This window comes from Mesoplodon mirus (assembly GCF_964341445.2).
Source record: "Mesoplodon mirus genome assembly, chromosome: 4".
In the NCBI taxonomy this organism is placed as follows: Eukaryota; Metazoa; Chordata; class Mammalia; order Artiodactyla; family Ziphiidae; genus Mesoplodon; species Mesoplodon mirus.
Window position 1 is genome coordinate 85,108,703 of NC_138979.1, and position 18,867 is coordinate 85,127,569.

The 18,867-nt window shown below is 42.6% G+C and overlaps 1 protein-coding gene across 1 annotated transcript in view; it reads left to right on the forward strand.

The window, feature by feature from the left end:
• Positions 1–18,867, forward strand: part of LOC309802864 (uncharacterized protein) — a gene marked incomplete at its 5' end in the record, with an annotated part of 129,895 nt that overhangs the window by 88,452 nt on the left and 22,576 nt on the right. Inside the window, 2 exon segments of the mRNA XM_082618746.1 lie at positions 13,153–13,220; positions 15,363–15,429. Coding sequence (XP_082474872.1) covers positions 13,153–13,220; positions 15,363–15,429 — 135 coding nt within the window.

An 18,867-nucleotide genomic window follows, 5' to 3' on the forward strand; every position in this document is an offset into this window, starting at 1 on the left:
CCCCGATCCTCTGTACGGGAATCTCTCCGCTTTGCTCTCTGCACCCCTGTTGCTGCACTCTCCTCCATGGCTCCAAAGCTTCCCCCCACCGCCACCCCCTGTCTCTGCCAGTGAAGGGGCTTCCTACTGTGTGGAAACTTTTCCTCCTTCTAGCTCTCTCCCAGAGGTGCAGGTCCCATCCCTATTCTTTTGTCTCTGTTTTTTCTTTTTTCCTACCGAGGTACGTGGGGATTTTCTTGCCTTTTGTGACGTCTGAGGTCTTCTGCCAGCGTTCAGTAGGTGTTCTGTAGGAGTTGTTCCACATGTAGATGTATTTCTGATGTATTTGTGGGGAGAGTGGTGATCTCCGCATCTTACTCCTCCATGTTGAAGGTCCCCCTGCTAGCCAGCTTTTAAAGTTGGCTCCTGATGTAGTTTTCGACCAAGCAGAATAAGGAATACTTTTCATTAAGGAAAAGTTTGGGAGATGAAAGAAAAGACTGGGGAATAAAAATCTAGCTAATTTTTCCAGATGCAGCCTTACCTGATGAAGTGCTAACTGCATTAGGTGAGTCTTTGGTGGCTAGGAAATGTAATTTCTCACAGTTCATCAGCATATGACAATGAATGCTTAACTATCTGGCTAATCAACAACCGATTATCCCATCTGAATTAATAAGGCCTTAAAATGCTTTAATGAATGATAATGGGATTTTCTAAAAATTCTCTTATGTGTTTTATGCTTTTGAGAGCAATTTCTGTAATCGTTGCCAAGTCCTTCCCTTGCAAATGAGAAGTTCTTGGAAGTTAGAGACAGTAATCCTTCCAGGGCAACCTTCATAGAACAGTAATTTATTTAAGAAAGTAGATCTATGTATGTCTTCATTGTGCAGGCTCAGTTTCTGAATAGGAGCTGAGTGGTACCCAGTGTGTAATTATGACATGGAGCTGCCTCTGCTTTTGCATTTTTATTTATGCCGACACTGGTGCTTTTGTTGATATTATAACCACAGAGATCATTCTTACTCTAAGGAGAGGACTTGAAACAGAGTAAAAGCCCCTAAATAATTTGGCACTCCAAAATAGTTCACTTAAAAAAAAGAGAAAAAATATCTCTTAGCACACCTTCATATGAATCAAAGGAGGCTGTTTTCTGCTTATGGTCTAAGATTGGTAATAATAAATATATACTCTTGATTCTGGTGTGGTGATTCTGGGTGGTGGTGGTGAGGGGGCTGGAAGCAGGACCTTGGTTCTTGTCATCTTTGAAGAAATAATTCAGTAAAGAGACCAAGATTGTGAAACAGATAAAGCACTTATTAGAAGCAAACCACACGGGCAAACTCGAGGAGTGAGTTGCTCCCAATAATGGTGGCTTAGATCGCTTATATGGGGGCAGTCTTATGGGTTTGTCTCTGGCCAACCATCTTGCTTGTGCCCATATTTGGCCCGACTCGGGGTCCTTCCTGGTGGCATACACATCTCTCAGCCAAGATGGATTCCAGCATGAAGGTTTCTGGGGGGTTTGACAGGAGGTGTTGAGGACTGGTGTTTCTTTCTCCCTTTGACCCCTTCGCTAGACTGAGGACCTTCTCTGTGCATGTGCAAGCTGGGAAATTCCCTTGACCACAAGAATGAAAAAAATGTGGTCGATTTGTCTTTCACCCAGTCAAGACCTGATGCTCCTGCTAGTATCTTATCTCGAAGTGTCAACAGGGGACCGGTTGCAGCTGCTCAGCCTGGGGCCCACCTATCTTCTACCTCCTTCTCATGCATCATTACAGTGTTCTGTCTTAAACGTGTGCCAACATGTCAGCAGTTGTTCATCTCAAGATGGGCAGGCATGGAGAGGACCCAGAAAGTGGTGAAATGAATGCTGTTCATTTTCTTTTGGGCATAATTGACTTGCAAGTGACAATCGTTGAGCTGAATCCTGAGGAGAAAAGACTAATGAGGGATGTCATTATAGGTGTTTCAACTGTACAGTTGCACAGGTCTGATGCTTAGAAGGGCCTTGAACTTCGTTTAATGTTCTTCTGTCACCAACTTGAAAATCTTAAAAGTTTTGAAGGAGGCTTTGCATTTTCATTTTGCATTGGGCCCTCACATTGAGTAGCTGGTCCTGGGACTAATCTAAGGTCATTTAGCTAAAAAGTGAAAAGGCTAGTGCCCTTCCCATGCTACTATCCTTTACTGCTAAGTATACAGGAAGAGTTCCAACCTATTTTGCACATACTCTGAAAGTCTTATGTGTTATCGGTTATGTAGCTGATTGGTATCTTTCATAATGGGGCTGAATTCAGGACTCTCCGTTTTTACAAATGAGGTAAGTGGGGCTCAGGGAGGTTAAATACCACAGTCAGTGGTGGTGCCTGATTTCTGATTTTCTTTTTCTGATTCCTGGGTCCATACACACAAGAAATGTGCTAACGCAATCATCAGAACAAGTATTCAGCATCACTATTCAGGCTCCTCTGTGATCCAGAACTTCCTCTCCTCCCTGTTCTGTGTCCTCACACTATTGCAAGCTAGTTGAGTTGTTAAAGCAACTCACACTAAATTGACCACAAATGAATGTATTACCCTCTTCTTGCTCACAGTGAATTTTATTTTCCTCTCCTAACCCAAAGGAAGCATTTTCATGGTGGATGTTTCAGACACTGTGGCAGGAAGGAAAGAGGGAGGGAAGGTTCAGAACCTCCAGACCTCTCAGATCCCAGCACAGAGCTGAGATTGCATGTCTTGGCCCGTCCCAGACGGGCTGCAGAATCAAAAATTTGTTTAGCAGGTTTCAATACATACCTGAACCCAGGCCATTGCTGTGTTTCTTTTAAATAAATAAATAAATAGATAGATAGATAGATAAATAAATATAAAAAAACACACAACATGAACATCACCTACCCTCCAAAATGCAATTATACATGCCTATAAATCAGAAATGAAACCACTTAAGTTTCTTCAAACCACAAAATATGATGCATTGTTTTAGGACAAGAAAATAGCAAATGAGCCAGCAGCTCAAGACTCTCCTGCCTCCAAGCTTCCCTGCAGGTGAACTTCAATTGTCTTACCCACTTCCTCCCTCCTAGGGACCAGGCCAGCTTCAGTTTGCAGTTGTATTTAGCCATGATTTGGCTAGTTTCCGACTCAGTGGCTGCCACTCACCCCTCATAAGGAGGTTTTGTTCACTGAAGGACTTTCTTTCCACTGTGCAGGATTATCACTTCAGTTTTATTTTAGAACCCCAGGAGATAAGAGCATGGCTACGGGGCCCTGGGAGAAAGCCCCTGCTGGAGACTGATTCCCTAGTGGTCTGACCTAAAGTCTGACCAGGGGATTGTTCAGAACAGTTTATTGATTACTTTTAGTCCTTCCTAGGGTCTGGGCTCCAGAGAGTCTCCTGGAAGGATTCATTTGGTTTGATTGATTTTTCAAAAGCATTTTTAAAAAAAGATATTTTCCTGGAAACATTTAGCCTTACCTTCTTGATAAATATGTTTCCGGTTCAGTAGTACCCAGATTTGCCTGGCGTATGCTTTATTGTTCTCCCGAGAATTGAGGGCGGGTACCTTCTCACAATGGTCCCAAGAGAGAAGGCACACTTTACACTTGGAGATCTGAGCCCTCAGCGCCAAAATGCTGGCAGGTCACCAAGAGCAGAGTCACTTTCTGCCCTTTTCAGCGGGACAGTGAAAAGGGCATTTCTCTGAGAGATCGTCATTGATGGCATAATGGAAGAAACATGATAAAAGGGAGCTGTTACCAAAGGATAAACGGCTCATCCTAGCCTCAGAGACTCTCAGTGGATGAGGCGTTGAGGAATTAGAAAGTCCAGGCCCTTCTTAACCGGTAGGATTCCAGAAGTCAAAGGAACCCTGGACTTTTGAAGTTTGCAGAGCAGAGAGTAAGTGAGGAGTGAATAGAATCCAGGAAGATGGGATACAGGCTCCAACAGGTTGGAATAGAAGGCAACGGATGAGCAGGTCTGGGGGTAGGTTTGGTGGGCAAGATCCATCCAGGATGTGGATTCTAGTGCTACTACTAGACGACGCTCCATTGGTTAATGGTGTTCTGGCATAATTGCACTTAGCCTAGTTAAGTCCTTTCACACGTTGTATGTCAAGAGGTACTTTGATTAGCAGAGCCTTTGAATATGCAACTTGCAAGTAAAGAGTTGAGAAGTCATATTTTCTTTAGTTTGTGTACTCTTCAGGAATGGTGTATGTTTGTGTGTGTGTGTATGCACGTGTGTGCTTTTTGGATTTGAACTGAGAAAAGATACTGAATTTACACAGAACTAGAGAACAATTCAGAAAGAAAAAAAAGCCTTGGAGTGGGGAGCATTGTTTCCTTAAACCCTAGTGGAGGTGGATGAAAACCCTAGAAGGGAGAGTAGTTCTACCTTTACCAAGGCTCAGCCATTCTCCAGCTCAGGCCTGCTTCCTGCTTTTGGCACAAGTGCTGCCTTTGCTGTCATGGGCCTCCATGTACTTGTCATTATCTCCAGTTTGCACGTGGCCAAGGTAAGCTTCACTAAGGGTAAATAACCAGCCTGAGGCCCCATGGTAAGTGATTACTCGAGGAGGAGACCCCAGGTCTCCACCCCACAGTTCCAGAATGTCCCCCTCCTTAGGGTCTGCTCTCACTGGGAAATTCCCCAGAAATGCACACGGTGCAAACACACAGCTTATTAAAGACCATCATCATTGTGTTAAATTTTCTATTTTCTCCACATTTCCCCCATCACCTCACATTTTCTGTTTTTTTTTTTAATCTTTTAAAAATTTGGGTTTGTTTTTTTGGCCACGCTCTGCGGCATGCAGGATTCTAGTTCCCCGAACAGGGATCAAACCTGCGCCCCCTGCAGTGGAAGCATGGAGTCTTAACCCCTGGACCACCAGCAAGGTCCTTCACAATTTCAGTAACCATTTCAGTCCAGGGAAAGTTGAGTTCCTTTTTAGTCTGGGGAACTACATCTCTGTGATGGATGCTTCATTTTTTTCTCAGGAGCATTTTTTGCTCATTCTTTTCCCCTTTGGATATCTATCCATCCAGACCCTGTAGCAGTATTGTCTTGACCATCCTCAAGAACGACCTGAGAGGGGAGCTAATTTGTGGGAATTTTCTGACGGCAAATGTCATTCTCTTGTTAGAAACTCTCATTCTCCAGGTGAAGAGTGGCTGACCGACTCACTGACGGGTGAGAAGCCAAGAAACAACAAAGGTGGATGGAAGGGGGCTGGGTCTGCTGCTTTTGCCCTCAGAGACACCTCCACCCTGCATTTACTGTAACCTGAAGGAGCAGAGTGTAACCTTCCTGTGTCTCAGGAGGTGAGGTGATCTCATGGCACTGCCTCAGCCTCCTGTGGCTCACATGCTGTTCTTTTCCAGGGGGCCTGAGGTGGAGGAAGCAAGAGGCTGTGTTTGCAGTTGTGAAAGAATACCTTTCTCTTGTTCTTTTTCTTAAAAATATTCTTAGGAAAGCAGTGTTCTATTTAGCTTGACATTATGCTAAAAGCTTTTCCTTGGAAGACAATAGCTGTTCTCAGAAAAAAAGATTTACATGGAGTCCCAAGGGTGTAATGAGCTACCCCACGGCACCTGCCTCGGGTTGGGAGTTGTCACTTAAGTGGTTTTAAATTAAAACGGAATGGAAATATACACAGTTACAGAATTCCCCTTTTGGCTTCTTTGCGAATCATTTTCCATCCTCTCTGGCCTTTGTCTGTTTCTGAGACACCTGATCAGGTATGAAGAACAGAGCTTTCCCGTGGCGAGAGGGTGAAGGGACAGTAGTGATCCAAGGAAAACAGAAAGCCAAAGTGGAAACCGCTCACTCCTGGGAATTCCTGTTTCTTTTATGCCCCCACCCCCAGAGGCACGTGGAGCCAAGTATTATTAAGGGATCATTGAATTCTAGAGCTTAAACATCTGTGAAGACTATGGAGTCCAGATTCCTCAATTGCTAGTGAGGGATTGAAGGTCAGGAGCATGAACTGACCTGTCTCGGTCACCTTGCTGATTGATGGCAGATGGGGTTCTAGACCTCAGACTTCTCGTCTCCTGGTTAAATCATGTGCTTCTCTTTTTTTTGTAAAGCACTGCTTCTGAGAAATGTTACAACTAAAAAAAAAAAGAAAGAACTACAACAGTATGAAAAGACCTCTCTATGGAAATTTTTAATAGAAGGATTTAGAATTAGAAAAACTGAATTGTACCCTTTTCTTGTTTTGAGATTTCCATCTCTTCAGGCAACCAGGGCTAGGAACCATGGTAGATATTAGGAATACAGAGATGAATAATATGTGATCTTAGTCATTGAGACACCCATGATTGACATTGCGTGTGTGTGTGTATTTGTGTGTGACAGTCATGTTAACAGGTCATTATGGTACAGCAAGTTATACCAGAACAAAGTTCAGTGGTAGCACAGAAAAGAGAGCATTTGTCTTCATGGTAGAATCAAAGGGGAACTGGTAACCACGAGGGGAAGCTGTGTAAATCCCATGTGCACAATGATGCTATATTGACAGCTTTGCTTTCAGAGAAACCTCAGTGGAGAATCCCAAAACCATTTAAAGAACGATTTGAATCTTTCTTCAGAAAACATGAAAGGGGGAGTATGTAAAACCCATTCAAACCATCGTAAATTCACCTTTCCTCCTCCTCTATCTTACTGTTATCCATCTGCACACACAAATAGTGGTTCACAGTAATCCCACCTTTTTTCAGTACAACCCCTCAGAGCTATGACATTTAGACCAGTTGAGTACCTCCTTTTTACTTCCCATTTTGGCCCAGTCACTCCAAGAAAAGGAAGGTTAAGAATTCTTTCTCCTTCCAAGGCTGGTTGGAGGGGATGGGAAAAACTGTAAAACCTTACAGTTGAATAGTTTTGCTTATACCCAATCACGTAGTTTATTCTTACAAAGTTTTTACATAATATATCATTTTGTCCTTATAGTTCCCTTGTGAGTTGAGGAAGAGTGTAATTATGACGCCCATTTTATAATGATGAAACTGAGATTCAGTGCCAATGCCATATGATTTTCTTGTTGAAGTCAGACTGCTACGTGCAGAGAAATGGAAGAGTGTCTTTTCCAGTAGGAAAATAGCTTTTGCAGAGACAGGGAGACCTGGAAATGATGCTGTGAACATCTCAGGGTGCCAGGACTACAGGATGGTAGATTGATTATAGGGTCAGACCATAAGGTGGGAAACGTAATTTGGGCTGAGTGGTAAAGAACCTTATTTTTCATGTTACTTTCTCCTGAAGGTAGTGATGAGCTAACAGGATGTTATTAAAAGCAGAGAAGTGACAAGGTCAAATTTGTTTTGGAGGAAGATTTTATGGCAGTAATGTGGGGGAAGTCTGGAGTGAGAACATGGTGACATGTTGCCCAGCACAGAGGAGTTCTTAAGTGCTTAGCCCCTAGATTCAGACTCACTGGGGTTCTAATCTTGACTCTGCCATTTAGCAGCTTCATGACCTTGGAAAAGATGCTTCAGTACTACACACCTAGGTTTCCCCATTTATAAATTGCAGATAACAATAGTACCTTCTTCATGGGGCACTCTGAAGCTTATAGAGGACTTAGAACAGTGCCTGGCACATAGCTGATTCACTTTGTTATACAGCAGAAACTAACACAACACTGTAAAGCAATTATACTCCAATAAAGGTGTTAAAAAAAAGAAAAAAAATGGTAACAACTGTTAGTCCTCTATCTGGACGATGAGGTTCCCAAGGAAGATAAGTCTATGGAAATGGGAGGGAAGGGTCTAAATATAGGTGACATGTCTAAGTTACAAGTGAGAGGTCTTGGCGATTGATTGCGTGTACAGATAAAGGGGAAGGAGTTGAAGTATTTCTCCTTTGGGTGATGGGTGCACGGTTTCATGCCAACAGAAGAATATATGAGAGAGTAAGACTGTGGGGGACAGATACTGAGTTCAGTTTCGGGAATGTTCATTTCCAGAGGCCTGCAAATTATATAAGAACTCAGGCTAAACATAATTATAAAGCCAATATCCTATAAAATATAATCTATTTCAGAGGGAAATAAAGTTTGCACTACCTGAATAATTTTCTCAATTAACAAGGACACTAAAAATTGACTATAAGTGGTTACTGTAGCAGAAACATGTAATATATGTCATCAGAGTCAATGCCAAACATTCTGTCCTATAAATATGTTCATGAGATATAACAATTTATATCTTTTTAAGGGAATTAACTGTTTACAGAGTGTTTACATGTGATTAACTGTTCCACACAACAACTCTGAGGTAAAGGAAAAAAAAGAATTGCGTTTATGGTCTCCAATATTCGATGATAAAATTGAAGCCCTAAAAATTCCTATGGTTAGTAAGAGTAAAGCTCAGATTTATCCCCAAACTCTCTGAATCTTAAGCCTCATAATTCTAACCCCCAAATTCTGTGACCTCTTTCAGCTGTGTAGTAATGAGAGAAAATCCTTTATCTTCGAGATGCAATTCCCTATATGTAAAAATATTTCTTTATACTACAAGTAATACATTCTAGGCTTCTCCAATGTGTGAGTACACATGTGGTCATGTTAGTATTAATAACCCTTGTAATTTTAGTAAAATCTAAATCTTACTGCCTCTGCAAGACCCTTCATGCCCCTCTGTTTTGTATCTTACCCCTTTAGCACTTTGTACCCTCAACCACACTAATCTTCTTTCTATTCCTTGAACATGGCAAATTTATTATATCCCCTGGGCCTCTGCATTTGCTGTTCCCTCGAGTGGAATACTTGTCTTCCATAACTTGGCATGGTTGATTTCTTCTTGTTGTGTATTATCCTAGCTCAGATTGAGGAAGCCTTCCCGGGTCACCATATGTAATGTTCCCTCACTCAGAACCTCATTATCACATACCTTGTTCTGTTTTCTTCATAGCCCCTATTACTGGGCTCCATGAGGGCACAGATTATATGCTGTATTTTTTCACTCTTCTATCTCTGGGAACGAACAGTTCCTGCACAAAACTGGTGCACACTCAATATTTATTGAGCAAATAAATGAAAACTTTGCATCTATTCCTGCTTCTACTCACAATTCAGGGCCTTTAAACTTCTCTTGAAAAGTTACTTCTTTCCTAGGTATCTCTTGGGGTACCCACGCGTAGCCTCAATTGTACTCATAAAGTAGCCATTGGTTACAGTCACCCTTACGGGCCAGTCCATTCTTCCCTGACGCTTAGGCTTCTTTTGGTGGTTGTCTGCTGTCCTTGCAGCTACTAAAAGGACTCTTGCTACTGCCATTGCTGGGTTTTCAGAGAGTTGCTGGATTTCATGTAAAGATGGGGGGGGTGGATTAGCATTCTCCAAAACTCTGTACCACACCTCAGTGTTGCTTGGCACCAAAGCTCCCTAAGTTTCCTATGAAAGAAGCTCCTTCTTCACAGCCTGGGCAGGGACCAGATGACAACCCATGTCTCCGTTGTTCCGATGTTTTTCTCTCTCAGAGTCCCTGCAACTAAGACATGAAAACCTAACCCAAACTCCTCACTTGTCCTCTAGCCTCAGATGCAAAGGCTTCTCTACCTACCAACACATGCTCTCAAGTGTGGGTCACCACCAACCTGCCAGTTCCAAAAATAGTCAAACTCAGATTACCAGGCTGTGCTAACCAGATTGTACTCTGATTCATATATTTCATGGAAGCCTCACAACATGAATATGAATTTGTTATTAAAATTACCTATCATTTTAATATAACAGGACAATACATTTTCTTGTTTATGGATACTTAACGTGTATAGAAAAAGGATAAAACCGTGCTGAAAAAAGATAACACCAGATTCAAAATAGTGATTCTGTCTGAAGATGGAGGAGCAGAAAGGGAAATGGGTTTTAGATCTTTTGGGGAGTTTGTATTTCTTAAAGAAAAAGAGTTCTAGGGAAAATACAACCAAAAGTTAACAACGTTTAAATCTGGATGGGTAGGTACCTGAGTCTGTCCTATTATTTTTTGAGCGTCTCCAACTATATTCGTAATTCATGAGTCTTCCTACCCATGAACATGATATACCTCTCCATTTTTTTAGGCCTTATTTAATTTTTCCCTTTAGTGTTACGCAGTGTTTAGTGTAAACTTCTTATAGGTAATCTTTAGATGTACCCCATGTATTTCACTTTTTATTTATTTATTTGGTTGTGTGGGGTCTTAGTTGCAACACGTGGCCTCCTTAGTTGCAGCAGGCAGGCTCCTTAGTTGCGGCTCATGGGCTCCTTAGTTGTAGGTCACCGGCTCCTTAGTTATGGCACGCAAACTCTTAGTTGCAGCATGCATGTGGGATCTAGTTCCCAGACCAGGGATCGAACCCAGGCCCCCTGCATTGGGAGCAAGGGGTCTTTTTTTCTTTTGAATTTTTGAATTTTATTTTATTTATTTTTTATACAGCAGGTTCTTATTAGTTATCCATTTTATACATATTAGTGTATACATGTCAGTCCCAATCTCCCAATTCATCACACCACCACCACCCCCCCACCACTTTCCCCCCTTGGTGTCCATGCGTTTGTGCTCTACATGTGTATCTCTATTTCTGCCCTGCAAACTGGTTCGTCTGTACCATTTTTCTAGGTTCCACATATATGCATTAATATACGATGTTTGTTTTTCTCTTTCTGACTGACTTCACTCTTATGACAGTCTCTAGATTCATCCACCTCTCTACAAATGATCCAGTTTCGTTCCTTTTTATGGCTGAGTAATATTCCATTGTATATATGTACCACATCTTCTTTATCCATTCGTCTGTCGATGGGCATTTAGATTGCGTCCATGACCTGGCTATTTGTAAATAGTGCTGCAATGAGCATTGGGGGGAGCACGGGGTCTTAACCATTGTGCCACCAGGGAAGTCCCCCATGTATTTCACTTTCTGATGCTATGGTAAATGATAATTTTAAATTTCATTTTTTATTGCTAGTATATGAAAATACAATTGATTTTTGTGTTATCAACTTTGAGTTCCATGACTTTGCCGTAAGTTTTACTTCTAGTAGCTTTTCTCGTGTTTCTTTCTTTTTCTTTCTTAATTTTAGCAAATAACTTATGCAAGTTCTCTGTGAATAAAGACAGGGATTTTTGCTTGTTTGCTTTACATTTTGTATCTTTTTCTTTTTTTGCCTTATAATACTACCCAGGAACTCTTAATATATTATTGAATAGAAGTGGTAAGAGGAGATATTATTTACCCAGTTTTTGATTTCCCTGGAGAGTCTCTCGTGCTGCCATTGGTAAATGGATGTCTCTTCTGATGGTTTAACATCAGAAAAATGACCAGACAGTGAATTTCACTTGGGGTGGAGCTAGAAGAGCTTAGCTAGATAGAAGGCTTGGTAGGCCCGAGAGTAAAAGGCCCAGAATACTTCACCCCACCCCACTTCCAGACAAGTTCCCGCTCTGGGCCATCCTGTCAACAAAAGTAGAGTTGCTCCCTATCGCCTCTTTTATGGAAATAGCTTCAGCCAAGATTTCTCCACTTGGAACTTTCCCTAACCATTCCCTGAAGGATGGGTCTGTCCTAGTGATAATTCAGATGACTAAGTTGAAAACTCTTCTGCAACATGAACCTTATAGAACAATCTAGTGGATTTACTTGGAAAATTATCTCTTTCTTCAAGAGATGTAGCCTAAGGAGTCTTACAGGATCACAGAGAAAAGGAACTTGGGGAAAGATGTGGTACTTCCTTTCATTTTATAGTTCTGAGGAAACTGAGGCCTATAGAGAAGGAACTCGCATAGGGTAACGTTAACTAATTAGGAGAGCCAGGACCTAAATCACGTTTAGTGTGATGGTTGTTCTTCTAGTACTCCTTTTAGTGTTGATAAGATATTTGACATGCTGTAACCTAGGTTGTGTCAGGGCACTTGGCTTTTGGATAAGATAGACATAAGATCTCAAACAGACGTTTGAGTAGGTGGCATGAGCCAGGCATTATGCTAGGGAGACCTAATTAAGGATTCGGCAGTAGATGAAGGGACCCTGCCCTAGAGGAGCACTCAGTGGAGGAGAAAACCATAAGATTATCCAACGCATTGTGACTGGTGGTGTTAGGGAAGAGACCTGTGAACCGAGTGGGCATTGAGGAAGGAATGGGGAAAAGCCTCTGGGGTCTGGGGTTCTGGCAGTCTCCATTCTAGTATCCTCGTAATCCATACGTAGGAACCAGGAGAGCATCCTGGCCCATGATTCGTGGGTTACCATAGGCAGGACCTATGGTGCTTCCTGAATCCGGGTGTGAAGCGTTGCCTGATGGGTGGTATCTGTTGATTTTCTCAGGCAGTCCTTTCCTGGAGAGATGCTCGACCTCTGACCTCCTGGCATAGTTCTGCTTTATGACTTGATAGCAGCAGTACAAGCTGATGATGACCCTTGTGAGGCAGAGAGTGGGGGGGGGGTGTTTACATAAGTGGCCCTTGTGGGTCAAGGAGTGAGAAATGAGTTGAAATAAGTTCGTGTCCTTGGAGGATTATGGGCTGTGCTCCATCTTTCTGGAAATGTCCGTTCATCTTCAGGAAGTCTCCTACTTCCTCTCGAGTCAGGGCTTCCAGAGGTACTTTATTAGGGTGGTTCTGATGACCTTTCTTCTGCGGCTCTTGACTCAGTCGGGGTGTTGCAAAAAGTTCAGGGTAGTTAGGTTTCCAAGTCAAAGGACATAAATAGGTAGATTTTCAGATTCACATTCCACCTTTGACACAGCCATACAGATTTCACAGCCCCTGTTAAGGGGCTGTATTTATGTATTATTTGTGGGTGTTATTAAACGTATATGTAAATGTCTATATATGTAAATACATATCATTTATGTATTGTTTGTGACTTAGACTCACATATTGACAGCAGACGCTTTCACTTTAGTTTTGTAGCCTCTCAGCTTCCTGCCCGAGAAGATTCAGATTTCTAGTTTTTATTAATCAGAAATCACATCTGCTCTTGTTTCTCCTCCTCCAAATGACATCGCACGCCTGCTTCCTAGAAGAGGGCTGCAGTCTGTAATTTCGGCTAGTCACATTCTGACCTGTGAGCGACTTCACCTGGCAGTCTGTCGGTTGCTGGGGCAGTGGAAAAATCAGTCTGGGGGATCTGTTTGCTGTGTATTAATGTCACCTGGGGTTTTGCTCTCTTTTCAGGTTGTAGTGCTTTTGTCCACAAAGGCCGTAGAGAAAGTCTGGCCTCCTGTGCAAAGGTCAAAATGAAGGTAAGACACTTCTGGCTAAACCAATAAGATCTTCAGAGGTGGGAGATTTGGGGTTGTAGTTTTTGTTTATTTTCATCATTTGGTACCTACTTTGAGACTAAAATAACCAAAAATGATTTTTCTCTTCTTAACACACTCGAGAATTTGTGGCTTTTGGAAGGTAAAATGATTTCAGAGCTTCTCCATGTTAAATGCACATTTCTCTGTGATTTTAATCTGTGTCGCCGTTGAAGTGGTTTTTTTCTTAACTGTGTCTGCAGACCTCCTCTGCCTTTCACATGCCTGGCTTCCTTCTTCAGGACCATGAGGGCAGCAGGTGGAAATCAGGGGCTCTGACACGCTGATGGGCTGGGGAGTGTCAGGGTTAAACGGGCCTGTCTGGCAGCACTTTTCTCCACAGGCTCGTGTGGATCACATGACAGGAGCAGGAAGTGTATGATGGTACGTGCTCTGAGTATGCAGCTGTGTGATAACAGGCACTGCATATCAGAGCCCTTAAAGAGTACGAGGCTGGGGGCAGATGGGCGTTTAGGTGGCCTGTGTGGTTTTCAGTGTTGTAGTCACTCATAAATGTCTTTGTTCCTTGTCAGAAGAGTGCTCTCCAGCTCCATCTACACAGATGCTCAGCATGCTGTGTGCTTCCAGTAACCAAACACATTTATCTAGTGCAGTGGCCTCAAACTGGAGTGTGCATTAGAATCACCTGGGGGGCTTGTTATAAGGTGACAGTGGGCCCCACTCCCAGAGCTTCCAATTTGGTGGGTGGGGAGGGGGCAGGAACTTGCCTTTCTAATAAGTTCCCAGATGATGCTAATGCTGCTAGTCCGAGGACCACACTTTGAGAAGCACTGAACTCTAGTGTAAAGATGACAGACCTCTGTACCCTAGATCTTATTCAGTCCATGGACATAAATTTTGTTTGGCTCATGGAGTAATTTTTTTTTTATTTGAGTTAGTGTATTTATTGAAAAATCGTATTTCACACCAGTTTGGATTTCTGATTTCTCCTGAAGAAATGGAAGATCTCACAGCCCTGGTATTTCCCCTTACCCAGCATTCCCAATTCCCCCCTTGCTCTTTTTCTTTTTTTCCATAGTACTACTTATCACCTTCTTAGGGTCTACTTAACAACTGTATTTATTGTATTACATTTACTTTTAATGTTCTGTACCTTCCCCCCACTAGAATGTAAGCACTCAACTTGCCAAGTGATCCATCAATAGCTCCTGAGCACGTAGAACAGTATCTGGCCTGTAGTTCCTTAAATGTTGGAGAGGTGGGTGGTGGGTGATAATCTACTGGGGCTGAGTGACTGCTGCCTCCTCTAGACAAGATATACAAGCCCCAGCCTGCCACTCCCCCCCTCCTCCAACTCGCCTCTGTCCTTTGTTACCTGCCCGACCCCACAGGCATTTGAGTTTGTGATCTCTGGTAAGACTGCTGTTACTGTGAATGTGCTATAGAGAAGGAGAATGATAGGGATACAGCATATCCCATAGAAAAGAATGTAACCTGAAAGGGGGAGTTCCATTTTAAATGGACCCTTTTTCACTAATGATTTATCTCAGACTAATTGCTTCAGTCTGTAATTTCTCACACAGTGTCTCTGTTCCATGCTACAACAAAAGTCTTAAAATTAGCACTTTACCTAAGAATTATTTAACACCTTATAAATGCGAGTCACTGGAGAAAGAGAAACAAAAAAGGCACAGATGCCGCTCTTAAGGAATCGGCATTCTGGTGGGGAAGATGGACAAGCAGACGATGACCATAAATAAGGAAAAAACTAGGTGGGGGCACATGCAGGATTCTAAGGGGTGCCAGTCACTGCCTTGGGTGAGGAGAAGAAAGAAGCTAACAGATGGCTCTACCAAGGAGGGATTATCTTGAAATAGAAGAATGCCATGCCTGTGAAGGTGAAGAGAGCATTCCAGGCAGAAGAGACGGCATTTGCAGGATCACAGTGCTTGGCGGGTTCAGAGGGGAGCCAGAGTGGGTGGCTTAGGACTAGGGTGCTGAGGACCATTGGCAGGAATAGAGCAGGGAAGTAGGAGCAGCTGGCTTCCTGCTCTAAGCCTCTTGAAACTTGACAGAAGATAAATTGTAAATGCAGGGTTCACTCAGGCTTTCTTTTCCTTTCAGCAGCCCAAAGGGAGCCTTCAAGCACATGACACATCTTCGCTGCCCACGGTCATTATGAGAAACAAGTGTAAGTAGCTCGGCCCACGTCTCATGATTCCTTTTCGCCTCTCTGGTTCAGGACTTACCCATACTTCTGTAGTATTTACTTGTTATTCTTAAGCAAGATTTGAATACCTATTTTGAATACTTAGAGAAGGCTGCAGTTTCATTGACCAAAAGCTTACCATTCTACCATCAAACTCTCTGGAAGGTTCTAGAATAGTGTGTGTCTTCGCTTAAAAGGCAGCACCTTAGCCCTGTGTGTCTTGAAATTTCTCTTGCGTGAGTCGACAGTGAAACTCGCTTTTAGCAGCGGTACAGTTGCATCAGATGAGATCTTGCTTATAAACTTCTTGACAAACTGTGGAGTTATGAAAATCTTTTTTTCCCCAAGGACTTCAGTGGTACACAAATTGGATAAATCACACCTCTCCCATTCACATCAACCTGTCTTCTCCAGTCTGTGCAAAGCTTCACTTTGGTTTTACTTAATATTTTCCCCATTTCATTCTTCATTCCCTATCTCATTCCTTTCCCCTCCTCGGCACGCACTGCAGTATACTTCATGTAAACCTCTCTAATCTGCCGTATCTTTAGACATATGTGTACCTCTGGAAATATCTCTTATGATTTTGTGCGTTAAATGTAAATTAGATGATAGGACTTGCTTATCCATTCTGCTGGGGTTTTTTCCACTCAATATGGTTTTGAGATCTATGCGTGTTACTATATGTAAGCTATTGTCTCAGATCGCTGCATGGTGTTCTTTCATAAATATATACCACATTATAATTATCAGTTCCCCCAAAGATGGTTGTCTGAGTTGTTTCCAACCCCTGTCATAAAGATGCAGTAATGAATATCACCTAAATTTGCTCTATGGGAGCCCATGTGAAACTTACCCTCAGGCCGTGTTTTTCAAAGGGTAGATCCTGGATCAATTAGAAGTGCCAATTCTTGGGCCCTCCCCAAACCTACTACGTCAGAGATTCCAGAGGCGGAGCCCAGTGATCTGTGTTTTAGTAGATGTTCCAGGTGACGGTGATGCACACACTCGAGCTTGAGGACCACTGCTCTGTGCCCGACTGCTCTGAGTGCTTCCAGATGGCCCCGGAATGGCTGTAGAGACTGTGCCACCAGGAGGGTGTGGAGTCCCTTTAGACAGAAGTCCAATTATTGCCCATCTTTGCATGTGGATTCCTAGAAGAAAAGTTGTGCCAGACAGTCACCCACTTTAACCAATGATCCAACCCATTCCAACACCTTTTACAAGTCTAATCTTCCTTAAACTTTTGTTCTGTGACATTATCCCTTATTTCAGAAACCTTTTTTTTTTCTTTCAAATCAGATAAAATAGCATTTTTCCAAAAAATACCTATTAGGTCTGACCCCCGCATGTATTCTTATTCCTGTTTTACCCGTTTTATTCCTGAGGTAACGTAGCGGTAAGAGTACAGATTGTGGATTCAAGTTGGATGGGTCTGAGTCCCAGCATCCCACTTAATAGCCGCATAACCTCGGACGTTTACTAAATCCCCTGTACCTCGTTTTCCTCCTCTGTGAAAGGATGGTAATAGTATCAGCAGGTGGTCATCGGGTTTAAGTGAGATCACACCAGTGAAGTACTTGGTGAGAGGCCTCCTTCAGTGTTTGCTTTCACCACTACCATCACCATCACAATTAAGGATGCTGAGGCTCAGAGAGTAGTTAGCAACTTCCCTGAGTGGAGTGGACTGGTTTCAACAAAGGAAAGTTGTTGTTTTCAACCCCCTATGCTGCCTTTTAGATGCAGGTTGTTCTTGATAATGTTCAGGGCTCTGCATGACATGACTTCGTTCTGCTTCTCCAGCCGTTTCACTGATCCCTTATATACGCCCCTCTACTTACTTCCTCTTCTGCTTGTTTTCTCCCTTTCACATTAATAGAGTGTTTCTGCCTTCCTTCATGTAATTCTCCTCATCAGAATGTCCCCTTTTTCTGTTGACTTACCCACATCCTACTGTTCTTCAAGAACGGGTGTTTCTTCCTTCATCAGATTTTATCTGCTCAGCAGCTTCCCTTCTGAGACACTGAGGATGTGCTCCAGGCTCTTGAACACTTGAGCATGTTCTCTTCCCTGCCAGTTGCCCTTCTTCCCTGTTGGTGTGGGACCCACATCTCCTAGTTTCCTGTGTGCTTCCTGCAGGAAGGGTCTGGTCGTGTTATAGGGTAGCATGTTTCTGGTGTTTATTATATCACCTTCTTCTAAACAGAATTTGAATTGGAAATTAATGGTTTTATTAATTTTATTAAGTCAGAAACATCCTGTAATACTGTGAAGCCATAACAGCTGCCCCAGTCTTATTTCCTTCAGCTCCTGATGCTCCTGGGGATGGACAGGTAATACAGCAGTTTAGTTAGCTACCAAGGAAAAATAATTTGCTACCCAGATGGCAGTGTGACTACTTTAGCATGAAATTAGAGCTCCAGTTTCCTCTTTGGTCAAGTTCAAGAGAAGTATGCAGTATGAGGACAAATTAGCTATGTGACCTCAAACACATGTTGCATTTTCCTCATCTGTAAATTAAAGGAATTGGTCAAAACCTGTGTTCTCAGACATTGTACAGAAGAATCGCTTGGGGAGCTAGTAAATGTGTAGGCTCCCAGGTCCCACCTGCACAGAACAAGGAGGGCTGGGAATTTGCATATCTCACCAGCCCCTGACACGTTTCTTGGTAGGTCCTCCCAAAGAACACCAGCCTGTTATCTCTGAGGCTCCTTTTATCCTTAAAATTCTCTCGGTCTCCTTTTCTCTTACTTTGAATTAGTTTAAATTTTTAAATATATGATTCTTTATCCTCACTGCCATCACACCCCACAGGTGAACCGCTTTTTTTTAGTTTTATATTTATCTTCCTTAAGTTTCTTTATCATAATGAAGCAAATACCAATTTGGATTATTAATTATGTTTTTAAAACATAAAAGGTGGTCTGTTGCACACTTTATTCTGCACCTTGATTTTTTTTTTTTTTTTTTTTTTTGCGGTACACGGGCCTCTCCCTGTTGTGGCCTCTCCCGTTGCGGAGCACAGGCTCTGGACGCGCAGGCTCAGCGGCCATGGCTCACGGGCCCAGCCACTTCGCGGCATGTGGGATCTTCCCTGACCGGGGCTCGAACCCACGTCCCCTGCATCGGCAGGCAGACTCTCAACCACTGCGCCAACAGGGAAGCCCTGCACCTTGGTTTTTTTCCCCCTTAATATGTTATCTGCAGATCTGTGTCAGTTCATGGAGAGTGTCCTCATTTTTTTTTAAAGCTTCATAGTATTCACATGTAGGCTGTACAATGATTGATTAACTGATCTTCTTTTGATACTCAGTTTGCTTTTACCAAACTTTGCATTGAATAACTTTGGACATATGTCATTTCAAATATAAACAAGTAAATCTTGTAGAATAAACATATCCTAAATGGAATTACTGGATC